This window comes from Suillus fuscotomentosus, assembly GCF_016647785.1.
Source record: "Suillus fuscotomentosus strain FC203 chromosome Unknown F5891scaffold_53, whole genome shotgun sequence".
NCBI lineage: Eukaryota > Fungi > Basidiomycota > Agaricomycetes > Boletales > Suillaceae > Suillus > Suillus fuscotomentosus.
The window spans coordinates 288762-313611 of record NW_024539565.1 but is presented as its reverse complement, the minus strand read 5'-3'; the positions used below and the strand labels follow the sequence as shown (position 1 = coordinate 313611).

The following is a 24850-nucleotide window of genomic DNA, read 5'->3' as shown; positions in this document are numbered from 1 at the left end:
GAGCCGCTCGTGTGCGTCATCTTTGTTTGTGTTCTTGTTTGAGCTCATGGATCCCTCTGTAGAATAGGTGTTGTGAGCCTTCCATCATCAGCAAGCCGGCAGCGTCAAATTCTTTCCTAACTTCAGTAGGGAAGTTGTATGTCTTTGGTTGTGTGGATCTTAGTTTTATTAGGTCTTCTGTTCCGTCAGTGTTGCATTTTTGTGCGTCACCTCCCCAGGCCCAGAGGATTGTCGCTGCGCTTCGTTCTCTGAGTTCTGCTAGGACTGCTTGGGACAGTTTGGCATCCGGCATTTGGATCCAGCCTAGTCTTTCCAATCTTGGTGCGTGTTTGGTTAGTAATTTGATAATATCTAATGATTTGATGGATAGTTTAAGGGTAATGTGTTTGGGAGCCGTTCTTGTGGCTTCCAATATCGCTGCCAGCTCTCCTGCTGCGGGTGATGCTAGGTTGCCCGGTATGTTGAAGGCTAGGTTCCTAGTATCGTTCTGACCATACCATACAGTGCCGACTGCTTTTATTTCGCCATTGTCATTGATGTGGTGGGAGCCTCCAATAGTGACTGATATTTTGTTTGTATCTAGGGTCTGGTGTTGAGTGTTTGTTTGGTTTGCAGGTGTTTCGCAGTGTGGGGAGTATCTGAATGCTCTGAAGCCATCTGCAATCAAAGACATTGTGGGTAGCGCAGGGTTGAAGAGTATGTTTTCTTTTTTCTTAAGTGCTTGGTGATTTTCTGTGATATGATGAGGTGATAAGTCTGGGGTGGTAGTTTTCTAGTGGGTGGCTTCCATGTTTGTAGGAATGTGTTGATTCTTGTGTTTGTGCAGACTGAGGGGGCTGGTCTTTCATTCTTAGCGATTAGGGCATCTGCAAAGAAGGTCCAGGGGGCGCACTCGTTGGGTGGTTTGAGGAGTCCTTTGAGCCACATTAGTTCAATCGTGTCGTTTCGGTGAGTGAGGTTTAGCATGTTTTTCCCGCCCTTCTCTATTGGGGCGCATAGAATGTTAGTGCTGATTTGTGCTTTTCCTTCGTTGTCCCAGGCGAATTCTCTCGCTCTCGTTAGGAGAGCTTTTTCAACATCTTTGGGCATACCTTGTGCCATGGTGAGGTATTGGGTCATTCCTCTGATAGTGCGTTGGATGATAATTTTTCTTCCTTCAATTGTTGGGTGGTTCTTCTCCCACCTCTTGAGGCTGGCGTCAATTTTCTCCAGAGTTGGTGCCCATATGGCGTTCTGGTTGGTGTTGTTTCCGACCCATGCGCTGAGGATCCTTATTGCAGACCTGTCTTGCACAATGTTGATGTTGTTAGGTATCGGGGTACTGTTTGTGTTGAGTGTCCTTGTTGATTGGAGTTTTTGGCGGAATTGTTTCCTATGGGTATGATTTCAGTTTTGGATGTGTTGAACTTCACTCCTGATGCCTCGCACCAGCGTGATAGGATGCTGTTGAGCAGCGCGAAGTCGTCTTCCTCCGTCAGGTAGACGGTTGTGTCGTCTGCGAACATGGTGACAACAATTTTGTATGCCATACCGGATGCTTGGTAGCCTTGTAGGTCTGATTTTCCTAACATTTCCACTAATGGTTCTATTGCCAGATTGAAAAGGAGGCATGACAGGGGGTCTCCCTGTCTGACACCATGTGTGACTTTGAATTTGCTGCTTAGTTCGCTGTTTATCATGATGGCCGTTTCAGCTTTGTTGTACAGGGATTTGACTGTGTTAATGAACTGGTTGGGGAAGTTGAAGCGCTCCAGTACTTTCCATAGGTATTGGTGAGTGATTTTGTCATATGCTTTCTCTTGGTCTAATGCTACTATAGCTCCCTCTTTCTCCTCAGCTTCGGCGAAGTTGATTATGAGTTGTGTTAGGCATATTTGGTCTGTGATGCTCCTTCCTGGTATGAAGCCAGCTTGATTCTTGTGAATGACTGCTGGTGCTATGCGGGCTAGTTTAATTGCTAGTGCCTTAGTGATGATTTTGTAGTCGCTATTTAGTAATGTATTGGGTGGTAATTTGCAATGTCTCTTCAGTCTTTCTTTTTATATAACGGGCATATCCACCCCTCTGAGAATTGAGTTCCAGAGGAGATGCCAAAGGTCTCAATGTTGTTGTATACTTTGGTAATGCATTCAGTTAGTTCAAATACATTGTTGTTCCCTTTGTTGTCTTCTTTTGGGAGTGATTTGGAGATGTCCTCTAACGGTTTCCAGAACTCATAAGGGAGACCGTCAATACCGGCTGCTTTGCCATTTGGCAGTAGTTTCAGGACTTCCTCTATATTACCTTTTGGTGAGTTTGTCTTCGAGGATATTTCTTTCTTCTGCTGGTAGTTGGGTGCTTATCGCATCGAGGACAGTGTCAGTTGCAGTGTTTCATTCCGAGTCTGGTGCCAGACCTTCATTTTGTAGAGCATCATGGTAGTCTCTCACAATTTGGGCCATCTTGTCTGACTGAGTCTTGTATACTGGGGTTTCTGCTGGTGAGTCTAGTGCTTTTAATTCGGCAATTGTGTCTCTGGGTTTGACATCTTTTCCAGATCTTGACCATAACTTGCTCACGGGTGATTCACGTTTAATTTTCATCTTGACGGCGAGGTTATCCCTTACATTTTCGTGGTATTTTCTTTCCAGGTTAGATATTTCTCTTGTAGTTCCAGGCCGACAAGTTGCTGCTCATCCTTAAGGAGGCTTTGATCGTTCAGGCATGACTTAAGGTGAGATTTTAATGTGTTGATACAGTTTTGGATTTTTGGGATGGATCTTTTCGCTGTATCCCTGCACAGTTGGATTGATCTGTCTTTGAAGGTTTTAAATATTGTTTGGGGGTTGTGAGATTCTGATTGGTTCATGCTGGACGCTGTTATGTCCTTCTGCATGGTGCGCTCCATACTAATTAGTTCGTCTTGGATGTGCTTATCCTTGAGTATAAAGAGTGGTAGGGTCCACCTTCCTTTCCCTACGAAGGGTTTCCGGATGTCGGATATCTTTGCTGATACCATCTGGTGGTCTGTGGCAATTCTGGAGGCTTCAATGTTCCACTCCTTGCTAAACAGCAGGAAGTCTTCACTTATATAGATTCGGTCGATTCTCGATTGTCTCCCACCCTGAAGACAGGATTGAGCAAAGGTAAAAGCTAGTGAGCCGGGGTTTTCCGCTCTCCATCCGTCTCTTAAGTCTAGGCTGAGTTTCAGGCACATCAAGGACTCTACTGCATTTTTGTTGTCTGGTTTGCATGGTAGCCTGTCTAGGGCGTTGTCATATCCCATATTCTGGACCTACATCCGACAATATTCCCACACCTCATCCGGACCTTCGGACACCCTATTCATGTCTCCAGTCCTCTACCCATCCGGATCCCTGCACCTCTGCACATCCACATCTGCACATCCAGATCCAGATCCCTTTACCTCCATACATCAGACCTCCATATCTCCGCAGCTAGCCTGCATCATTCATTCTTTGTCCTATTGCCCTAATGTCATATCCCACATTCCGGACCTACATCCAACGATGTTCCCACGCCTCATCCGGACCTCCTGTCCATGTCTCCGGACCAAATCCTCTATCCGTCCAGATCCCTGTACTCCTGCATCTGATATCCGGACGCCAGATCTGATATCCACATCTCCGGATCTGACCTATGCTTCATATCCGAACCCTAACCTTAAATCAGCGCTCATCCCCTTATGGTAATCACCTGTCTCCGGACTTCTGAACATCCGGATCCAACCCGCATCTATCTTCCATGCCTTTTCCCTTTGTAGGTTCCTTCTCCAGTTAGACTATACTCATTTTCCATACCTCATTTCATTTCCGGCTTTATTTTCCTATGTTCTCATCTCCGTCTTCATTTACTATTTTCTACATGCTCCGTCCACAGCCTCACATAGCTTTGGACCGCACTGACTGATTCTCCGTTAAGTCCTCAGTAGTATATAAGCCCCTGTAGATACTCCTGTATTTCCTTAGTCTGATTATCACACTAAGTCCTCGTATCAAGTCCTAGTCCTCTGACTTAGTCAATATCCATCTCAGGCCTAGGGAGGAATTCCCTAGGCCAGAGCTCCGCTCCTCCGCTCCTCCACTCATCCAATCCTCCATTCCTCCGAGTTTCTGGAAGTTCCTCCAGAACTTTCCTGCAGTCCTCCGGACCTATTTTGCTTCGGACTTTGTCCTTGCAGCCTTTCCTCTGTTTGCTTCTACTCAGGACTTGTCCTGAGTAGCCATTACACATCTCTGTATCAGGACGAAACCCCATGGTAATTTCCAGAAGTTCCTCCAGAACTTTCCTGCACTCATCCGGAAGTCCTTTGGACTTCCTTGGACTTTCTCTGGACGTCATTCTGAAATTAAGAGCACATACTTGGGTAAGGGGCGCAGCGCATGAGCTGAAGCCAAGCCCCTTTGAATCAGTCCTACCCTTTGTGCATGGTCTTAACAGGCGCCCTCTACAATATTAAAGTTGCCTAGCACTACATCAGGTGTGGGCTTCCCTATCAGCTTGGAATGTATCTCCTCCCAGAACACTTGGTTTTGTGTTGGTTCGTTTGGGGTGTAGATCGCTAACACAGATAGTTTTGCGTTTTTCATCCAGGAAATTTGGATCAGGAGCGCCCTTCCGGGGACGAGTTCTTCTGATGTTGCTTCTTTGCTGTTAGTTGAGTACACATTTAATATGACTGCCACACCTTTTGCATTGGTGTTTTCTGGTTCTATGGACCAGATGACTGTTATTCTGCGACCAAAGGTCTCATTAATCTTTGATTCTTCCTCTTTCGATAGGTGGGTCTCTTGGATTTCCATGATTCCAATCTTTTTCTCTCGTATTATTTGGTTGATGTGATGCCACTTATCTACCCCATTGTGCCATCTCCCTCTCATGTTTAACAAGGCTATTTTGATGTTTGCTCTAATAGATTTCTTGCCTTCTCGGTGTTCCATTCTTGGTTGGGAGCCTGTTTGAGCTTGGTTTTGTCTTGGTCTGGGTTGGCGACCTAGTGGTGTGTGTCTCACTTGACCAGGTCTCATATATGTTGAGCCTCGTTTGTCAAGGTTAGGTGTGTCGTGCGCTTCAGCTGTTGCCTCAACACTTTCTGCATTGTTAGGTGGAGCAGTATGCTCAGTGGGCTGGGGGCTGTCTGCTGTAGGGGAGTCAGTATTCTGGTGCCCGTCACCGGTGCCCACACACCCTTCATCGGGGACATGGCTGATGGGCGAAGCATAGTCCCCTCGAGGTGGATGAGGTCTGGAGCCATTGCTGTTTGTATGTACTGTATTGTATGGGGGTTGTATAGTAGGGTTAGTGGTTGAATTTACTGTTTGGGCCTTCAACCAAGCATCCTGAGCAGCACAGACTATCCGCGTCTGTGAGGGGGGGACTATGTCATAGGGGGCACGTGACTTCATTGAGGACAATAGCCACTGCCGTCCATGACTTCAGCCTCTCGGCACGGCATGTCCCAGACCTAAACAGGTCGCCGTTGGTATGTATCTCTGTCCGAAGCTTTCCTATCGCGAACGTAGTATATTTGGGCTCCCATAGACAGTTACCTTGATTGTTTGACCTTGATGTAATATACTGATCAAGTACTCTTATTCCTCACACTAAGAGCAAGTCAAAGGTGTGATACATTGATCATCTATTTAGTTGTACATTGGAGGTGGTATATACATTGTTACTAGAGGTATTACTAGTATTGGCCTCTTCCCCGTTTCCCTCGGCCTCATCCTCTGCCGGCTGTACCTCGTCCTCCTCTGGAGGAGTTGCCTCTGGATTGGTTATTGTAGGTTCTGTTGTTGAGGGAAGCATTGGTGGTGTCTTCGGTAGCAGATGCCAGGCCAAACCATCCTTGGACTTTAGGAAGGGGGCATAGACCTTGTTGGGTGGTCATAGGATTTGCAGCCCATGCAGAGGAATTGCTTGTCTTCTGAATGGACTAAGCCGGTTCTGTAGTCTTTGGATGTGAATTGCAAGTTGCGGATGAGGTTAGGTCCACTCGAAATAGTCCTTGAGGGACATGTTTGGGAGGGAGTCAGCATACACGTTCCATACAGTGTGGGAAGTGGAGCGCGATATGGTGACGGTAAGGCTTGTAATGCGAATGGAGTTGATGACCCTAATGGCTGCTTCAGCATCAGGGGTAGGGATGTGGTTGTGTATGAAGAGAGAGATGTTGGGGTACATGTGAATAGTCTGCTTGACCAGGTTTGTGATTTCCATGTTGCTTTCCATGCAGTCAGGGAGTGTGAACGTGTTCAAGCGTGCAAATGTAGTTGGACAGCGGTTGATCGTAAGGTATGAAGAAACATGTGATCTCGGGTGAAGAGCATACACTGAGTCCTGTCAACCTTGCAATGGCTGATTGGGAGATACCAGAGATTAGGAAGTGGTAGGGGGGGAGGCGTTTGTACAGGTCTCCCTCAGCAGACGGTGTGCTCAGAAGGAGAGGTGTGGCAGCTGTTTCTCCGATGATTAGTGCAATGAGGTTACGCATCTTGATGCTGGTCATCTGCACATTGTCCTCATATTTGGCTCTGAAGGTCTGCACCCAGGCCTTGGGGCCTACCTTCTGGGGCCATCTCTCTCTCAGGGCGAGGCCTACATTCTCCAGACGGATTGTCCCAGTTGAGGGGATGGGAATCCTCCTGTGGGGGGTGCGGTGATCTTGAGGCTGTTATGCAAGGTGATGACACCGTTGACTGTGTTTTGTGGTTAGCGTGGCTTAGTTGGCGCGTATGATATGCTAACCTGTGTTGTTATCGTTTGGTACACCCGTTTGGAGGAAGTGCCATGGGTTGGCAGGGGGAGTGGGTTGAGCGATGGGTTGGGTAATGGCAGGGGGAGCTGCGTCAGCCTCCATGGCTTGTTTCTTGCTCGAGCCTTGTTCTTCGTCTTCAGATTCAGACATATCAGAGTGGTCGGGCTGTTGCCTGGCACATTTATTCTCATGGGAGTCCGTGATCATATGCTGTTTGGGGGTGGCGGCATTGGTCATGATGGCCTGGAGTGGGCATTGGCAGTAGAGGATATGTTGTGAGAGTCTTGCAAGGAGGAGTGAGGGCTTGGGTGATGTTTTGGGCCTTTTTATATGTGGGTTGATTCTGTGTTGCGTTTTCAACAAAGGGCGAGTTGAATAAAGCATGCTGATATGGCTTACTGGTCTATGAGGTAAAGGAGATAGTGCATGAGTGGTGTGTGCTGGCACTGTTTCCTTGTGGGGGTTTTGGGAGGAGTGGCATGTTTGCATGTCCCAGGTGGTGGGTATTCGTGGATGGGGGAGGTGTCCTCGACGGTTGACTCGGGACTTCACTCGTAGTTTAACATGTCATTGTTAGTGGGTTGGGGTTGCTTGAGGCGCTACTAATACGCTGTTTGGGTATGGTAAGTTCTTTTTAACAGGGTTTCGTGGTGGCGGGGTGGCCATAGTGTCAATGACGATGATGATGACGATGTTGAAGTAGGGCTCTCAAATAGTTGACATGCTTGGAGTTGTTGGTAAATGTATTCATGTATTGAAAACACTGAGTCTAGGGATGTAGACTCTAGCAGTCGGGTGACACCATGTATTGGTGCCACCCTTACCTGACATGGTGGTTCAGGTCCAAGAAGCCCCTGATATTTTTATGACTTGACTGCTGAGTTCATAGTTTGTACTATACTGGTTGCATTTGTAAGATGTTTGCATGGTAGAGTTATGTACATATTGTGGGTGACATTATGGTCAGCACTGGTGTTGGAGTTTGACTGTAACCAAGCCTAGTTAGGCTTGGCGATACACATGATCACCAAGCTTAATAAGGTTTATTGATTGGGAAGGCCAGGTGCCCACTGATTGTGCTGTTTGGTGGCATTGTCAAAATGCAAGGGACAGACGGACCCCCCTACCGGACAGGCGGGCCCGGCGGACGAGAATTCCGGTTTCTTGCCCAGTGTGGTAATATTAATTCTGGAATCTTCGCGGCGTTGGTATTTCCAGCTTAGGTAACCTTGGAATTGTATATCTACATTGGTTTTGGATTCAGCAAGCAGGTATATCTGACAATGACCACCTGGGCTCAGGCCATCCATCATCCCTGGTTTGATCCATCACCTCTGAAGCGTAAACTGTCTAATGCGGATGACGAGCGCCGTGCATCACCCTATCAGCGCTCATCGCCGAGCCCCACAAGCCGCGCCAAACGATGCAAGTTCAACACACTGGAGCATGGGTTTGCCCACCTGACGCTCGCGCCAGCGCCGGTCTACCCCAACTCAACGAACGGGCTGGTGATTACGCCCATTAATCCCACTGCTTCATCTTTCCAATCTACAACATTTGCACCTTCTAGTGTTGTCCTCCCCAGTTCTATCGAAGAACCGCCGCACGAAATCGAAGCTGTGGCGCCCGAGGTGAACATGGAGACTTTGGACGAGGGTGATTGTAAGCGTATTTTAGAGTTTTTGGCAGATATCAGAGTCCTGATTGTTCGTGCAGACATTGGCAAGACCAAGGCGGCTCCTCACTATTCAATATCGGCGCCTTTGCTTCGGCGCATACGAAAACACCAGACAACAACGCAGCCTATCATTCCCATCTCGTCGCCCAGTACGGGAGGGGGCGCTTTGGTGTTGTATCGGCCGTTGCGGCCACTTTCCCCTACTCGACAGGTCGATGAACAAGCCGAATCCGTAGAGGAAAATACAACGGCTGGTGCTGCGAGTTTTGAGCGTGATGATGATGCGATGGAGATAGAGTAGAACGACACGCCCACACATTTGTTTGCTTTGATACTTATTAATATCCTAAAACGACACATGAACTGTACGAAAAACAAGAACTGCTCATCTATGTAACAAACAAAGCAAACGAACAAAGAACTAGAGAGAAAGGTGAAAGCTTCTGAATCAACGGGCGTCGAGATTGCGGGTACCATAAGATAACATAGCGGTCCCAGAGGGACCCTCTTCAGTAGGATATAGACCTTCTGAGTAGTTAAGATGAGAGTGGTGGTGCCTGGCGTGGGCGTGAGGGTGCGGAACATGGTGCATTTGAGCGGGGGTATATGGTGGACGGAGGGTAACGGATGCAGATGAAGGGGCGGGTAGCTTTGGAGGATTTGCTGTCACAGTGGTGTTTGCCAAGTGATGCTGAGCAGAAAAGGGGGGCTGGGCATAGGGGTTTACGTGTAGGGCTGGGTCGTCGATGGTAGGAGGAGAGTTATTCTCCTCCTTGTCAACGAGAGGTTGGTCGTCTACGTCGTCATCTGCAATGTCACGAGCATTGGTGGCCTGATTCTTTTGAGCAGCGATTTCCTCTGCTGTGAGGAAGCGGCCACCGGGACCGCGGGGACGACGCATTGCGTGTTTGTGGCGACTTTCATGTAAATATGGCTAAAATAGGATAAAATTTTTGGTTGGATGAGACTAGATTGAACGGACCTTTCTTTGCCTTGATAGTCTGTGTACTTCGTCTAAACGAGCACGAGCGACACGACGCTTGAGAATGCGAAAATATTGTTTTGCATTTACATAGAGAGGTTCCTCATCTACTTGGTGATCATCTGTTGGAGTGTTTTGGTGTGAAGACTGGTCTTGTTCGATGTGATGATGTAGGAATAAGTCATCTGCAGGAGAGTTGCGATGAGTTGTGAGAGCGGGAGAAGAAGGACCTGGGGAAGGGTTTCGGGAATGATGATAAAAATGATGATTATAAATATCAGAAGATTGACGAGAAAAGGGAGATGAAGGATGAGGAGGATGACTAGCTGCGTAATGGTAAGCGGAATCGAGCAGCTGATCGACAGGATCGCCCATTGATTGGCTGCTGGCACAAGCGTTGACCTCAAACAAACTAATCCACAACTGGGTCACACCCCCACATGCTGTCACGTTCCTTTACGTAACACTCTTCTTTCAAACAACAATGGACACGAAACTGTGAAATTCATCATCAATTTCATTATATCAACTCACTAATATATATTATAGGAGAGCATTAAAAGTTCAAGAACTAAAAGAAATCCTTTCAAAGGCTTCTATACCTCCAGGAAATGCAAAAAAGCAGGACCTAATCAACAAAATTTTGGCAAACCCTCCTGCTATAGACGTCTTTCACACTCTTCATCCACCAAAGAACTCAAAACCAGTACCACCACCTGATCATGATGACCTCGTGCGCTTTCTTAGCATTAATTCATCATTCATATGCTAATTTTCACACAGCTTGCTCCTCCAGAAGAGTACGTCTCACTATACCCACGTGTCCGAACTCTGACCCTTTTTCATAGAGTCGACTGGACCGTTGAAGTGTCCATTCCAGTAGAACCTGCATCTCCCCCCAAGAAATCTGAACAGGTTGGCCTCATTTTTTAATAAACCGAGATTGTTATTCCTAACATTACTCAAGCCCCCTTCATCACCTGCACCAGCCGCCCCAGCTCCACCTACACTCGTACTCTCAGAAGAGGATAAGCGCAAAGCTCGTGCAGCTCGTTTTGGTACGACTTACGTTGAACCCATTCAGCAACAACCCAAAAAGGCTACTGGTGAGGTGAGTACCATCATATACCGACTTCTACTCTTTCATGACCATTTACCCTCTAGAATTTCGATAAACTCAAGGCTCGAGCAGAGCGCTTTGGGGCTGTCCCTTCCGCCACCAAAGTTAGGGGAAAGCGCACAGCACCTGTCGAGAACGTTGATCCTGAGGAGCAGGAGCGCAGGAGGAAACGTGCAGAACGCTTTGGTTTGCCACTATCCGTAAGTCCCGTATTCATGGTCGGCGCTGCATTCACTCATGAACTATTTCAGGGCAAGGCGTAAGTATTGTCGGGCTTGTCATTCTTGAACAGCTTTTATTTATTCTCACTGTTGTTGTTCGTGTATATAAGCGCATATCTTTTTTTGGAGTGTAGCATGTAGACGCCTAATGATGTATTTCCGTCCTCTCAGCTCGAATACTCATTGTGATTCTGCTGTACACATTGGAACTTGATTCGTATCATCAATGCATCAGTGATGGTAGTACATGCATAATCCAAGGCTAACAGTGCTCATACCCTATAGCTAGCATCTCAATCGACGCGACCGCCACGCTCCTGCATTTCACACCCATCGACCCCATTCACCATGTCCTACATGTCCTACATGTCCTACCCCCAGCGTTCTACCTGGCTTGAGTTTCTTGGCTTCCCCCCCGGCTACGGTCCTTGGACTTATCGTGCTATCCCAGAACCTTGGATCTCATCCGAGCTTGCACGTCTGGCTTCTGCACACGTCATCAACAGTAAAACATCCACGACGGGTTGTGTCTCCCTCCAGCCAAGCCCAGATCCAGACGACCGCTCCCAGGATCGCTTTGTCGTCCTGGACTGGGACGGATGGTTGTTTTCTGCTGTGTTTGACGGTTCGTGCAACCTAATCGGATTCAAAATCACTGTCTCTGATACTTGTGACAGGCCACGGAGGGGAAGAAGCCGTAGACTATGTCGTTCAGGAGCTTCCCTCATTAATCCACGCAGCTCTCGCCAAGGCTCTGGCCGATGCAGGCACCGCACCCCCTGCACCCTCGACCGTCTCCACCCTTCTGCAGTCTTCTATCCGAGCTGTTGATGACGCCCTAACCGACAGAGTCAAACACCTCTTCCCTGATGAAGCAACGCTCGCTGTCCTCACAGACGAACAAATCAAGTCCACAATTAACGGCCCCACAAACCCCAACAATCTTGCCATCTTGCGCTGCATGCGTGGTACAACTGCCCTCGTTTCGCTCGTGGACCCAAAGAAGGAGAACCTCTGGGTAGCCAGCCTAGGTGATTGTCAGGCTGGTATGTGCCATTTCCGCGACGCTTGAACGTACAAGGTTGATGTGATCCGCAGTGCTCGGAGCTAAAAACTCCAATGGTACATGGGATACGACGATCCTCAGTGTAAATCACAGTGGCAAGAACCCGGCCGAGGTCGCGCGTATCCGCAAAGAACATCCAAACGAATCTGAATGCATCAAGTTCGACAGAGTTCTCGGCGCCATCGCCGTCACACGAGGTGAATACTTTCCCCATGCCCATTTAAACACAACATATATATTTACACAACCAACCATCTAGCCATTGGAGACCACATCTTCAAACTCCCTGTGTCCTACACTAGACGAGTTTTCATGAACTGCGTCCCCGGCTTTTCCGTCTCTTCCAAACTTGAACATTTCCTCCCGCATAACAATCGCCGCCCTACCTGTCCGCCCTTGCGGACATTAAACATGTCGCTCTCCAGCCATCCACAGCTAACGCATCTCAATCATTCTTGATCTTGTGCTCAGATGGCCTCGTAGATCTATACGAACACACGAATGCACGGAGACCTACTTTGGAGGAGATTCTCACACAATGGGTCCATATACTCGGCGAGCGTATGGACAGTAGAGGTGCCAAGGTCAGCGACGGGGCGGACAAAGAGAATGCAGCACTAGTGCTACTAAGACACGCGCTAATGGCCGGAGGGGCGGATGACCCGGACCGTCTCGCGCAGATGCTCACAGTAGAGATACCCTGTCGGTGGATGGATGATACAACCGTACTTGTCCAGACCCTTTAATACACTCATGAACTGCATCTGTGATATCTATGGCAGTCGGCCCATAGGTGTAGCAATATGGTTCTGCACTGCACAAGGCTTCTCGCGGATAACTGCATGTCCTGCTGGCAACGAGGACTCCAAGAGAAACTAGCTCTATCATACCTAATCAAGGGACAATGAAAGAATGTTAGCACGGAAAATCTTAATGCCCTATCACCCTCGCAACCAGCCATCGACAGTGACACTTCCTCACCACCAAACCTTGACGATCGCGGGATTCCACGTCATCCAGCTCATCGTCGAAGAACTCTCTGCCTCAGGACATGCATTCTTTTCTCACAGCAGAGCTGCTTCGCCCCTTGTCCGTACCGAAAAGCGGGTTCAATGAAAAATTGCACCCAGAAAGTATGTTCGTACCCCCGGACAACGCCATATGGTATGTGATTCGTCACGATGTGCAAGGTTATTTGGTGATCGGTTCCGTGAACTGAAGTGTTGCTCTTTAGGGCACTACGTGAATGTTAGTTTTATAATTGCTCGACATGACCAAGATCCATTTCATATCTACTATGTAACTTGGGGCTACGACATGTAAAGCTGGCAGGCACGTCATGACGATCCAGATGCGTCTGGTGGGGGCGGTTCGCGAAGCGGGTTCTCTTGTCGTGCTTGGCTAAGCAGCCCACCCAAACCTTTCTCTGTGACAGCTTTCTACATTGGAAGAGATTAGCATCAGAATCATGATCAAATATATCGAACGAGCAGACGATCTAGTGAATTGAATTGGATGTTGCTCGAGAAATCATTCCCTGTGATGTAGAGAAAAGAGCTGCTACTTACTTGCACGCAATCTTTATATTCCGCCCAGATACTCCCACATTTGCGATCGTACTCTTCTTTCTTTTGCTTTGAGTACTCGATCCTTTGACTTTGTGAGTGTCCCTTGGTATTGGCGTTCGCAATAGCTGGTTCGAGGTAGCCCTCAAACCAGGTATTGAAGCAAGCATCATACTCGTGCTTCAATGGCGTGCATTCTGGAGATAACGAATGGGCCATTCCTGCAAATGAAAGGGGAGCGGGAGGCAGGAAGTGCTCACGAACAACCGTCACGGTACCGTCGGGTGTGCTTACTATTGGCTTACTACATACATAAAACGTCACTTAGTAATCGGCTGCGGCTGTGCTACCGATAATAATCTTTGCATATCATATGCTGACTTCACACATCGCCGACGGGGACGACACCTTTGAAAGTAGATATTCATGGATCTAGCAAACGAACAACCCTTATTCACTTGCCTGTCATGCTCGATAGCCTTTCTTTCCGCGGAGGAGCAGCGTATGTCCTGGCACTCCCTCCTGTCTAGATGAATTAATGCATGGGCACACAGGCACGCACTACCGCTCAGACCACCATAGGTACAATATGAAACGTCGCGTCGCATCCCTCCCACCAGTTAGCGTTGCCATATTCAATCAAAAGGTGCTCGAGCGCCGTCAGGAGACCGCGATCATGTCTTCACTGAAAGGTAGCACCTGTGAGGTGTGCGGGTACGTTCCTTCTGATTATAACAATCGCTTTCTTTTTCTTTCTTCTGCGTTTATATCATCTTCTCGATGTACTTTTTGTATCGAAGTTCTCTGACACACGAACAGGAAAACAGTACACAACAGAAAACTGCGTATAGATCCCACATAAATTCCAAGAAGCACAAAGAGAATGAGCTCAAGACTGTCTCGCAGGCCAAGTCAAGTAGTACCAGAGCCAGGCGAAGTTCCTAGCGCTCCTGTATATCCCCCGCCGTCATCCACGCTCCCCGTCATCTCCGAAACCCACATATCCAAAGACTCGACCTCTGGTGTACCCGCGACCGCTACCGAGGATGACATCAACGAAAGCATAGACGCTAAGATAGCTGCTGCCCGCTCACGTCTTTCTCCAGCACACTGCCTCTTTTGTCCGCATACTTCCTCCACGCTTTCAGACAATCTAACGCATATGTCTTCTTCGCATTCCTTTTTCGTCCCTGATGCCGACTATCTCGTCGATCTTCCTGGCCTCATCACATATCTTGGTGAGAAAATTGCTGTTGGAAATGTCTGCATCTATTGCAACGGTAAGGGACGTGAGCTTCGGACACTCGAGGCTGTGCGGAAACACATGCTAGATAAGGCTCATTGCAAGATCGCCTACGATTCCGAGGACGACCGACTTGAGGTGTCAGACTATTACGACTTCACAACTTCATATCCCGTTGACACACGGAAGAAGAAATCTAAACAGATACCCGCGGAGGACGAGGAGTGGGAGGATGCCGAGGACGACAGCGGAGATGCAGAAGAGGTCGTCGATGAGGCCGCTTCAGAGCCTCCTGATTCTGAATCAGATTCTAATGAAAGCATACCCGAGAACCAAATCACTTATGGTGATACCGAGTACGAGCTTGTTCTCCCATCAGGTGCACGCATCGGTCATCGGTCTATGAAGCGCTATTACGCACAATCCCTGCAGCCCACGCACGTCCAGAGTAATGAAGACCGCAACTCTGGGATTGCACTTGTCCGCAGATTGCTCGCAGATAAGAATTCTGCCCTCGTACCCCGCAAGGGTGGGTTTGGCGCACATGGGCAAGGAATGGAGACTGTGAAAGCGAGGAATCGTGGTGAAGCAAGAGAGGCAGGGAGGCACGTACGAGAGTTCAGAGATCAGAAACGCAGGGAAGATTTTAAGACACGAGTAGGTTTCATACACAACAGCCAAAGCATTTCCGGGACCCACTTCTGCAGGTGTGTTTTGTACTTGACAAACCTTCATTATCACTCACTCTCATCATCAGTAAAGACGCAGAGTTTCACTGTGCATGGCAAACTATGCATGATATTCCTTTGGCATTCCCCAAACCACTACCTCTTGTTATCTTGTCCCATGAAAGCGTCTCTAGAAACATAAAAAAATAATGCTATGATATCAATGAATTGAAAGAGCGACCGAAAGGTCGATCTCGGTTAAGTAGGGTATAATGATGTACGACTGATAGCAAGAAACAAGATACGAGAAGGAAACAAATCAATACAAATAGGCCGCGGGTACCACGCCCTCCTGGCCTGTTTGTGGATTTCGCGTATACCACCACCTGAGAAGATTATGAGCGCAGTGACCATAAAATTGAATGTGATATCTTACGCAGTATCCCGATCATCTAACACTTCTACCTCGAGTCCAGCCGTCAAAGGTAGTTCGCCCTCACCCGTCCCATCGAACGAGTAGCGAGCGTGTGCAGGACGAGCGAACTCCTCTTCGGCGGCCATTGTACCCACGACCGCGTCTGAGGGAGTTTCAGCTCGCAAGTAGTTGCTACCATCTGGTCCAAATGGATCAGGTTCTGCAGCGGTAGGATTTTCTTGCGGCTTCATCCTTCTCAGCGCCGATCACATTTAATGGGCTCGCAGCACCGAGAATCGTTGTTCGTGTGGCCGCGTTGATGTGTTCCAGTAATGATGATGGTCGGTGTTGAGCTGAATTATCGTCGTCGTCGTCATCGCTGGCATTATACTTCGCTACTCTATCATCGCGGCGAGACAGTAGGGTCCAGAGAATGCCGATGAGTGCCAACAGGAACACAACCCCAGCTGCAATGGCAATGGAGATGAGAATGACAATGCCAGTTGCGAGGAACTCTGCATGAGACCATGAGCTATGATTCGAGAAGACACAGAAGCTACTTACGTTGTTGGCCAAAGCTGAAGTTTGCGAGTGAATAGAACAGTGAAGAAATTGAGCCCAACGCTCCCTGAGCAGTGACAGTGGCCATGTAAGGAATAAACGAAGAGCCATCGAAGAGGACAGAGGACGCAGAACCGAACGAGGAGTCGGACAGCGCGCCAGAGATCATCAACATCCGGTCAGATTCAATGATGCTGTTAGCTGAGTGCGTGTCCAGTAGGGGAACCATGAGAAGCTGGGAAATGTTGGTGGTGCCCTGGAGCGAAGATCCAACACTATTCCAAGAAACACCATCCCAGAACATCATGAACGGTGAGGAACCATCAGCAGTGCTGAAGACCAAGATAAGTCAGATAATATGTCTATGAACAGTAACATCGCGTCACTCACCGACCAGCTGCAAAGATGCTTGAATAGTTGCCATTGTTAACCGTCACTGCCGTAACCGGTCCTGGAATTTCAGCGCTGTTCCCAATGGCGGCCCATGTGGAATCCGCAAAATTATACTGTGCGACATTGGTCGTCAATCCACCCTAATGTGATAGATCCAGCAGCAATCAGGATTTCTTGAGTATTCTACCGAAACCCAGTTAATAACATGTTACTAGGCCAAGAACATAGATACTTACTCCTGCATATGAGACAGACGAGATGTCTCCCTGAATACCGCTTCCGAGAGGGTTCCATTGATTCAAGGTGGTATCAAATAAACAGATAGCTTGGCAAGACACAGAACCAGCCTGCGCAAACGAACCGGCAACAATGACAGTGTCAGACTTATATATTGACGACGTTATCGAGCGAACGATGACCGAAGATCCTGCAGAGGATTGCAATGGTTGCATGGATGATGTATCCCACTGTTGAGTAGATAGATCATAAAGAGCCAATCCAGTCGCGGAGGTTCCAGTAAGATTGAATTCACCGCCAACGAAAAGCTGTTGCTGCTGATCAATATAGACAGTGCGAACGACGCCATTGATCTGAGCACCAGCGAGCGCAGAAATTGAAGACGTAACGGGATCATAGATAGCAACGGCGGATGAGGTCGTAGAAGAGGAAGAGAATGAAAAGTTGCCTCCAATTATGGCTACCTGGTGAGAAGTGGAAACATTTGTCCAGAATGCCCCAGCAAGGACAGCGGGAGCAGGAGCGGGCGGGGAAGGCGGCAGGGCGCTTGAAGTTGCGCTCTGGCGAGTGAATAGGGTTCCAATATTGAGGTGAGATATCCATGCAGATGGTCCACGACGGACGTGGGGATGACGCTTCGTTAAGGTGGCCGGAGAAGATACATTCGTAACGTTGCTAGTAAGCTGGATGCCCATAGGTGTCACCAGAGGGCCTGTGCTTCCACCACTGGACAATATCACAAGACCGCTGGAACCGTACTCTGCCATAGTATCCACATTACCCGCGACGAACTGGGTTTGTTTCTGACCCGAAGCAGGTAAAGTACCGTTGCCGATGAACGTCATGTTGCCCACTACAAATCCACCACTGTTCACCCACAAACCAGTGCTAACATTCCAGGTGGCTAAACCACCAGCGGGAACACCACTAGCCGACGAATTAAGGGCCTCGGTGAAATTGCCTACAACCACAATTTGCCCATTGGCAAGTGCAAGACTATTGACCACGCCATTGACTCCTGCACCCATGGCCTTCCATGAATTAGAGCTGATGTCGTAGATAGCAACGCCATTGAGTTTACCCTGCATGGAAGCTGTGTTGGTGTCTGTAAAAGAGCCACCGACGTAGAGCTCGTTGCCGCTCAACACGAAGGAGGTCACAGGCCCATTTAGACCATTATTAGGAAGGGAAATTAATGATCCACTCTTGGATGCAACGATGTTTGAGACACCGCTTGTCGAGCCGGAGATCAGCTGAAAATTGCCACCAAGGTAAACAATGCCAGAGGGGTGCTGTGCGACAGCTGTGACGGACACAGTGGTAGAAGTGGTAGCTCCCAGGGCGTTATAGAGATCAATGGATATCATGTCCAAAGAAGTCTCACTTGTGTTGGGAATAGTTCCGGTAGCATCAATGCTCGCACTCGGAGCTCAACGGCCACTCGAAGAAACCGAAACCATGCTGAAAACTGCTAGTCGCGTTGGACCCAGAGGACCCAGACCCGGCGGCAGATGTCACATCGGCCGATGTCAACACTAGTGCAACATTACCGGCGACGAGTTCGTACTGCCCATCCTGACCAGTCCCTGCAGGATTATTCGCAAGCGTCATGGATACAGTGGTCACGAAATCTGTGGATGAGGGGACGATGGGACCACTGTAGATAAGTGTGGTCGTATCGGACTGGACCTGCTGTGAAACAATAGAAACCCAGGGTTGGCTTCCGCCACCTGGGAAGACGGTGACTTGGACAGATGTACGGAGGGGACAATCCTGGAAGTCCGCACAACCCGGAATGACAAGATATACGTCATACTGGCCAGATGCAGAGACGTAAGGCTGCCAAGTAAAGCTGGGAGCCTGAGAAGGGGACGTGCCGACAGCCACTGTGGAGACTAGGACAGTCTGCAGTGTTGCGGGGATATTGGTGACAGCATCTTTCGTGGTCCACTGGCCTGTACTAGTGGTGTTGGATGGATTAGGTGAAAAGCAGGATTGCAGGTTTCCGTTGCTAGATGCGAACGCGCCAGAGGACAGCAGCTGCAACATATGCAAACCGGGAGCTTCACCTGTCCAACCCGACAGAGTTATTTGTATACCGGTCAATGTCACCGGAGCGGTGAAAATGAAGTCCTGGTATAAGATTGATGAGTCAGTCGACAAAGGACAGGTAGCTGTGCATGTTATGTTTTGTCCAGTTGATGGGTTGACATATGACAAAGTCTGTACGGTATTGTCTGGAATGGATGTCACACTGACGGATACAAAATGAGACATCACAGATCATCCATCATTGAAGGACACATACCTAAAAGTCGTCGTGCCAAATCCACTCTGGAACGTGTTGCCAAGGCGAACACCATAGGCATTGATAGAGGAGAAATCACGGATAGTAATTACAGCGTCATTTCCGTTCGCAGCCAACCACGTGTTGCCAGGTCCATCCGGACCAGCAGGACACAGTATATTCGAGATGTCGCTGAAGTCAGGGTCAGATGACGATGGTTGTCCCAATATTTCCGCGCCTTGAAGAGGAACAGGAACGAGTGACGAAGAAAACGGCGTAGCGCCAGGAGAATATGGAACATTGGGATTATTGGTGTTATTTAGTGCAATGGCATTCGCGGCGAAGGCAGTGAGGAATGAGCCGGCAAAGAGAAGGCTATTTTCTGAAGCGTTAGAGGTGATGGAAAGAACTTTTCCGCCGCCACCTGTGAAGCCTTTGAATGGGGGTGCGGACCAAGAATTGGACTTGGTGTCCCATATAGCTACAGATGAACCGGGCGACGTGAAGCTGCCACCCACCCATAACTGGCTGGTGGATACGTCACAATATAGCGAGTATATTGGACCGTTAGGACCGTTTGAACCGAGCGCAGCAAATACGCCAGAAGAAGGCGTGTATGATGCGATGTTGCTGGCGGACACGGATGTATTGCCAATAGATGAGAAGGATCCGGCCAAGTAGAAGATATTATTGATAGCGCAACCTGATTGAATTGAGCCGCCAGCATTCGTAGTGCCAAGCGTAGTTAAGGCGCCTTCGCCAGTGCGAGCAAGTAAAGAAGACGCAGAAGGGTCAAATGTTACAGCAGTAGAATTATTGAATAAACTGAGACCCGCAAATGCACCTGCAAGGCCTACTTGACCCATACGACTGAAATCGACCATTGGGAGTGATGCGAACGCGGGATTGGCGAGAAGAGCTGTGAGGAAGAATGTCGAGGACCATCGTATCGAACTTGATGACTGTGAATGCATTTTTATGTAGTCTCCACGGTAACGTTCCAGGGTATAGAGACCCTGATGGAACCTAGCGTCCTCTACAAGAAAGCCAGAGTTTAAGCGTCAGCCGAACGACGTTGAAAGGAAAGACGGTCACGGTTTTATTTAAGCTTTGAACCTTCCCATCAAAACGCGTTCTAATAAACCAACACGTCCACGTGGACCAGGTCATGGACCTATTAGGCGGTGCACCGCACTTTTGACTGGGCTGTATAATTGTCTTGACTGCCTCACGAAGTCCTCACACAGACCGTCAAATTATAAACTCGCAGCTTATTTCCGAGTCTGTGCACCCATCTCCGAACCGGAAGAATGTATCAGGAGATTTTTACATAGCAATCGAGGGGATCAATTAAACCCGAGCACTGCAGTGCCCACTTCTATTCTATTACTCCTCATCCGGATCTAACAGCAGCTGAACTCATGTCGGCAACGCGCCCGACTGGTTGTAGGTGAGGAGAGCCCGTATCTAGAATTCTGTTTGATCGTAATCCGGTACAACGTCAGTCATATCCTATGAGGCATGTCCAATCGAAGTCGCTCACTGAGGATATCTATAGCGGTGCACGTTTGGCCTCTTTGCATCGGCCTGCAAGATGGCATTGTCAGAAGCCTGTTGTGATAGCAATAAGTGCTTCTCGTTGATAGCTGCCCATATTTCACTCGGCGTCGTGTACTGAGCAAGCCACCGAGTCAGATATACGTCTTGGTTTGGCGACGGTGCCCATTTGTAAAATCCGACTGCAAGCAGAGAAAGCAGGACTGTGTTGCGCCAGAAAGGTGTAGAGAACCCAGCTGATTAGAATGCACAAATGAGTCATGACCTTGTTTATGGATGTGACCGGAATGGCATACCTTCGCGTGAATAATGGGTGTCATCATGGTGCTCATCATGAGCATGACTGTCGTGCGATGCGAATCTCCGCTGAATGAGTGAAACGCTCCCGACTGTGTGCTTTTGGCGCAAGAGCAGGCTCGCTCTTGCCAACGACATTGTGGTTATAGATAGAGTTGCTCGTGCCGCCTCGGCAATTTACTTGCGGACTTGGAAGTCCGGATCAGGTCGTTCACACTTCACAGTGCCGCATGTTGCGTGTTCCATGCTTCTGCAAGTATTTTCAGCTGCTATTCGACCAACGTAACCTTGGACAGCCCTATATATTTTACCAGAGTATGCAATTATTTGCCAACAGAAAATTAACTGAATTTGTTGTAGGACCCAAACCATGCTAAGACGTGTACTACCACGCTTGCCGCTTTTCCGGGTCTCTGCACCCATACTTCCAATATCGTCGCGGTTGAGTGCTCGCGCAGTACCTGCGATGTCCTTGACTGGCTCTCCACGTTTGTCGAGCCCGAGGCTGTTTCATCACGTCCCTGCCCGCCTTACGTCAACCATACCACCTCAAAACGATCCAGCATCACAGTTACCTCCAGGCGCTACCCTTTCTCAAAGGCTGAGGCACCTCATTAAATCCTATGGATGGTATGCCCTTGGAGTGTACATCGTCCTCTCCACATTGGACTTCACCATCGCGTTTGCTGGAATTAACCTGTTGGGCGCCGAGCAGGTCGCGTCTGCCGCCGCCTACATCAAAGAGACTGCTATCGGCTTCATCCATAGCAAGCCACCAGAGCCTGGGCGTGATGAAATGGACGGCATTTCTGTGGGAGATGCGAGCCGCGAGGGCTTGTATGCCACCTTGGTATTGGCTTATACCATCCATAAAACGCTATTTTTGCCCGTCAGAGTTGGTTTGACAGCCGTTTTTACTCCTCGATTGGTGGGCTGGCTGCGCACAAGAGGGTGGGCAGGTGGTGAGGGCGCCAGGAAAGCAGCACGCGACATGAGGGATAGGATTCAAAGAAAGGATTAAAATCAGTTGATCGGCGGATCTGGGTGAGAGGCAAATTGCAACGTCGTCGTTTTATTCACACTACTCATATCATAGTCACATATTACTTGCATGGCAATTACCTTCATTGCCATGATCCTAATTTCACACTAGAGGTTCGATTGGAGACATTGCATGCAACCCTCTTTTGAACTAAGGTGCTCATGAAGAAGTTAGTGCATGATGGCAGAAAGTGGAGAGCGACAGCACTTTGGGGTACACGCGGGGAAATTCAATTCGAACACGCTAGCGTATCATGTTTAAATTCAAATTGACCTCAACTACTCATATATTGGCAAAATTCGATAAGAAATTGGGTGAAAATCTGGGCATAAAAGTACTAGTAGCGGTGACTATAAGTGACGTGCACCACATAGCTGGCATCAGATAAGAAAAACGTAACGTAAGATCATAACTGACTCGATTGATTTAATGGAAAATGCCGAATACCGAATACTGAGCTTGACTTCAAAGCTTTAAAAGATTTTCTTTAGCTTACTTGTTCCCAATCCACTCCTGATGCAACTCGATAGCTTAAAGCACCCAAGATCCTGCAACCGTTTCTTCTCCCTTCCTGACATCGATGGCCGTTGGTGACTACTACCTCCCATACACATCGACGCCTTTTGAAGGCCCAGAGAAATTACTGGAAATCTGGTTCGCCCCTTCCCCTGCTCATGTGCCAGATGCACACGCACCAAAAAATGGCCGTATAGGCCTGAGGAATGTTCCAAAGCAAGTCTGGGAGGACATGCTTGACATCGTCAAATGCAAGGTCCTCAGTGTTATTGAGGGCAAAGAAACTGATGCTTATCTTTTGAGGTATGTGAATTGGTCATCACTCGTTTTTTTGTTTTCCGTATGGCTCGAAGCGCCCTTAATTTAATACTTTTTCACAGTTAAAGATCGTTATCGCTCATTTTTCTCCAATTTAGCGAATCATCTCTGTTTGTGTTCCCACATCGCATTATTCTGAAGACATGCGGCACAACACTAAACCTCCTCGGCCTTCCGCGCATCCTCGAGATCGCGCATAAATTTGCCTCACTTCCATCGGTTTATCGATGCTTCTACTCGCGTAAATCCTTTATGTTCCCTGAACGCCAACTCGGTCCGCATCGAGAGTGGAAGGACGAAGTGTCATTCCTTGACGCCATATTTCCAAATGGAGCTGCTTACACTGTAGGCAAAGTCAATGGAGACCATTGGCTGCTTTATTTAACCACGCCTGGACATTCTGGCGTGAATGGCGAGACCGCTCCAAGTTCTCCCATTTCCTTTTCGTCGTCCCCTCTTCAGTCTGAGAATGGGGAAGAGAATGAGACAAACCAGACTCATCAAAATATTGAAATCGACACACCGTTCACTCAGGATTACACAATCGAGATCCTCATGAGTAACCTGTCTCACAAGGCTCGCGAGTCCTTCTTCTTGGCTCCTCCAGTACAAGATACACCGTCGGAGTCTCCGTCGATCATCGGAAGGACTTTGTCCTCTACCATTGGGATTTCAGATCTTTTCCCGCCTCACCTCACTACACTGGATGCTTATGCGTTCGACCCTTGTGGTTACTCCTCGAACGCTCTCCTGAAATGGAGCGACGGGATTGAGGATGGCTGCGGTGGGGAGGGTTACTACACAATCCATGTGACCCCTGAGGAAGGCTGGTCATATGCAAGCTTCGAGTGCAACGTGCCACTATCCACTTCTCCGTCTTCTTCGGCCAAAGATATCCCCGATTTACATACGCTGATCAGACGCGTCGTCGACATCTTTCAGCCGGGTAGACTCAGCCTCACCCTTTTCATATCCAACGCCAACAACAACAATGCCGAGGAGGATGAGGATGAGACTGCTGTTGAAGCCGCTCAGCGGACTTTCAAGTCTGCTCTGACAGCTCAGCGCTCTGTATCATGTTCTTCTGGTGGTTCGGTAACGGGTGATGGGAGTGAACAAAAAGATCGCATGTTGTACAAGAGAACCGACAAGATCAATTATCAATTTGGTGGTTACAATCTTGCGTTCGCGAGTTTCGAGTTTCGATGAAGATATCGCTTCGGTGGTGTTAGGTTGTACGCTGAAGTTATCTAGATGCGCTCGTACTTTCCTGTCAATCTACATTTTGCTACCTTCTTCGTTTCTGTTGTACGACCCAGATTTCGGATTACCGTTCGTCCATCTTGTACACATGATGGTGTTGACCACCATCAGCTGGATTGTTATGAACTGTCAGGTGCACAATTCTGGGCAAATCTTCGATTCACAAGGTCAGGGCGTGTTCAGGGCATAAGCTTTGAAAATTGAAGGTTCCTGGTATCTGATAGATCTGACTCCTAATGCGCATTTGGTTATCGGCAACGTCCATAAACCGAAGCACCATCATGGGATATTGTTCATGGTCATGGGAGATCCAGGATAGATTTAGGGAACAAAACACCACGGTCGCTGGGCGCTGAGCGTTTCGCTGCACACTACCAGTATGTAAGTGTCAGAACAAAGTTCTTGGTTGCTTACATTTTAATCGCCAGAACCCGAGTGCAGTTTGGGAGGCCGTTCGTGGCATGAGAATTTTCATTTCCATCCGAGTGTACGAGAACCATCTCATATGTTTCACTGGGGGTACGCAATCAGTGTCCAGTATGGAAATGACGCATTATGCTAGAGAGGGTGACCGGCGTGGCCCTGGGCCAATGGCGTCTATGGATTTTGGACTAATCTGGCTATTCATGGATGGTATTAATACCGCGCTAGCAGCCATCGTGAG

At 48.5% G+C, this 24850-nt stretch overlaps 13 protein-coding genes across 13 annotated transcripts; 6 read left to right on the top strand and 7 right to left on the bottom strand.

The window, feature by feature from the left end:
- Positions 1–16: 16 nt before the first annotated feature.
- Positions 17–673, bottom strand: F5891DRAFT_983312 (uncharacterized protein; the record flags this gene model as incomplete). Its single annotated transcript, XM_041377305.1, has 1 exon — positions 17–673. One exon carries the CDS (start codon positions 671–673, stop codon positions 17–19), a length of 657 nt encoding a protein of 218 aa, XP_041222289.1.
- A 3760-nt stretch (positions 674–4433) lies between these two features.
- On the bottom strand, positions 4434–5254 carry F5891DRAFT_1192835 (uncharacterized protein; the record flags this gene model as incomplete). Its single annotated transcript, XM_041367656.1, has 2 exons — positions 4434–5140; positions 5188–5254. 2 exons carry the CDS (start codon positions 5252–5254, stop codon positions 4434–4436), a joined length of 774 nt encoding a protein of 257 aa, XP_041222288.1.
- Positions 5255–5985: 731 nt separating this feature from the next.
- F5891DRAFT_1192834 (uncharacterized protein) lies at positions 5986–6994 on the bottom strand (the record flags this gene model as incomplete). The annotated part of the gene is made up of 4 exons (XM_041367655.1): positions 5986–6332; positions 6373–6533; positions 6602–6698; positions 6748–6994. The coding sequence occupies 4 exons, from the start codon at positions 6992–6994 to the stop codon at positions 5986–5988; spliced, it is 852 nt and encodes a 283-aa protein (XP_041222287.1).
- A 1005-nt stretch (positions 6995–7999) lies between these two features.
- F5891DRAFT_583150 (uncharacterized protein) lies at positions 8000–8993 on the top strand. Its single transcript, XM_041372367.1, has one exon. The coding sequence runs from the start codon at positions 8041–8043 to the stop codon at positions 8734–8736; it is 696 nt and encodes a 231-aa protein (XP_041222286.1). The 5' UTR covers positions 8000–8040; the 3' UTR covers positions 8737–8993.
- Positions 8994–9255: 262 nt separating this feature from the next.
- On the bottom strand, positions 9256–9540 carry F5891DRAFT_889668 (CCAAT-binding transcription factor (CBF-B/NF-YA) subunit B-domain-containing protein; the record flags this gene model as incomplete). Its single annotated transcript, XM_041373266.1, has 2 exons — positions 9256–9369; positions 9418–9540. Coding segments are annotated over 2 exons (237 nt in total), but the record flags the coding sequence as incomplete, so codon positions are not given.
- A 338-nt stretch (positions 9541–9878) lies between these two features.
- On the top strand, positions 9879–10936 carry F5891DRAFT_1052817 (uncharacterized protein). Its single transcript, XM_041362554.1, has 7 exons — positions 9879–9915; positions 9967–10150; positions 10201–10217; positions 10266–10332; positions 10385–10528; positions 10582–10737; positions 10789–10936. Exons 1-7 carry the CDS (start codon positions 9902–9904, stop codon positions 10798–10800), a joined length of 594 nt encoding a protein of 197 aa, XP_041222284.1. The 5' UTR covers positions 9879–9901; the 3' UTR covers positions 10801–10936.
- Positions 10937–11124: 188 nt separating this feature from the next.
- Positions 11125–12570, top strand: F5891DRAFT_1130223 (protein serine threonine phosphatase 2C; the record flags this gene model as incomplete). The annotated part of the gene is made up of 5 exons (XM_041364495.1): positions 11125–11383; positions 11436–11804; positions 11857–12021; positions 12084–12212; positions 12260–12570. The coding sequence occupies 5 exons, from the start codon at positions 11125–11127 to the stop codon at positions 12568–12570; spliced, it is 1233 nt and encodes a 410-aa protein (XP_041222283.1).
- Positions 12571–13161: 591 nt separating this feature from the next.
- Positions 13162–13608, bottom strand: F5891DRAFT_958384 (mitochondrial distribution/morphology family 35/apoptosis; the record flags this gene model as incomplete). Its single annotated transcript, XM_041375561.1, has 2 exons — positions 13162–13263; positions 13393–13608. The coding sequence occupies 2 exons, from the start codon at positions 13606–13608 to the stop codon at positions 13162–13164; spliced, it is 318 nt and encodes a 105-aa protein (XP_041222282.1).
- A 69-nt stretch (positions 13609–13677) lies between these two features.
- F5891DRAFT_1052804 (cytoplasmic protein) lies at positions 13678–16004 on the top strand. The gene is made up of 7 exons (XM_041362553.1): positions 13678–13891; positions 13944–14103; positions 14241–14286; positions 14318–15289; positions 15316–15339; positions 15536–15684; positions 15735–16004. Exons 1-6 carry the CDS (start codon positions 13816–13818, stop codon positions 15560–15562), a joined length of 1305 nt encoding a protein of 434 aa, XP_041222281.1. The 5' UTR covers positions 13678–13815; the 3' UTR covers positions 15563–15684; positions 15735–16004.
- Positions 15620–20167, bottom strand: F5891DRAFT_1192827 (cortical protein marker for cell polarity-domain-containing protein; the record flags this gene model as incomplete). The annotated part of the gene is made up of 8 exons (XM_041367654.1): positions 15620–15686; positions 15737–15960; positions 15986–16230; positions 16280–16608; positions 16667–16809; positions 16906–18289; positions 18330–19160; positions 19215–20167. The coding sequence occupies 8 exons, from the start codon at positions 20165–20167 to the stop codon at positions 15620–15622; spliced, it is 4176 nt and encodes a 1391-aa protein (XP_041222280.1).
- Positions 20168–20444: 277 nt separating this feature from the next.
- F5891DRAFT_1052802 (uncharacterized protein) lies at positions 20445–21263 on the bottom strand. Its single transcript, XM_041362552.1, has 3 exons — positions 21047–21263; positions 20737–20986; positions 20445–20668 (listed from the first exon to the last, which is right to left on the bottom strand). Exons 1-3 carry the CDS (start codon positions 21183–21185, stop codon positions 20587–20589), a joined length of 471 nt encoding a protein of 156 aa, XP_041222279.1. The 5' UTR covers positions 21186–21263; the 3' UTR covers positions 20445–20586.
- F5891DRAFT_1052798 (uncharacterized protein) lies at positions 21264–22426 on the top strand. The gene is made up of 3 exons (XM_041362551.1): positions 21264–21362; positions 21408–22091; positions 22144–22426. Exon 2 carries the CDS (start codon positions 21418–21420, stop codon positions 22066–22068), a length of 651 nt encoding a protein of 216 aa, XP_041222278.1. The 5' UTR covers positions 21264–21362; positions 21408–21417; the 3' UTR covers positions 22069–22091; positions 22144–22426.
- A 41-nt stretch (positions 22427–22467) lies between these two features.
- Positions 22468–24384, top strand: F5891DRAFT_1165590 (S-adenosylmethionine decarboxylase). Its single transcript, XM_041365395.1, has 2 exons — positions 22468–22908; positions 23022–24384. Exons 1-2 carry the CDS (start codon positions 22670–22672, stop codon positions 24130–24132), a joined length of 1350 nt encoding a protein of 449 aa, XP_041222277.1. The 5' UTR covers positions 22468–22669; the 3' UTR covers positions 24133–24384.
- The last annotated feature ends 466 nt before the right edge of the window (positions 24385–24850 follow it).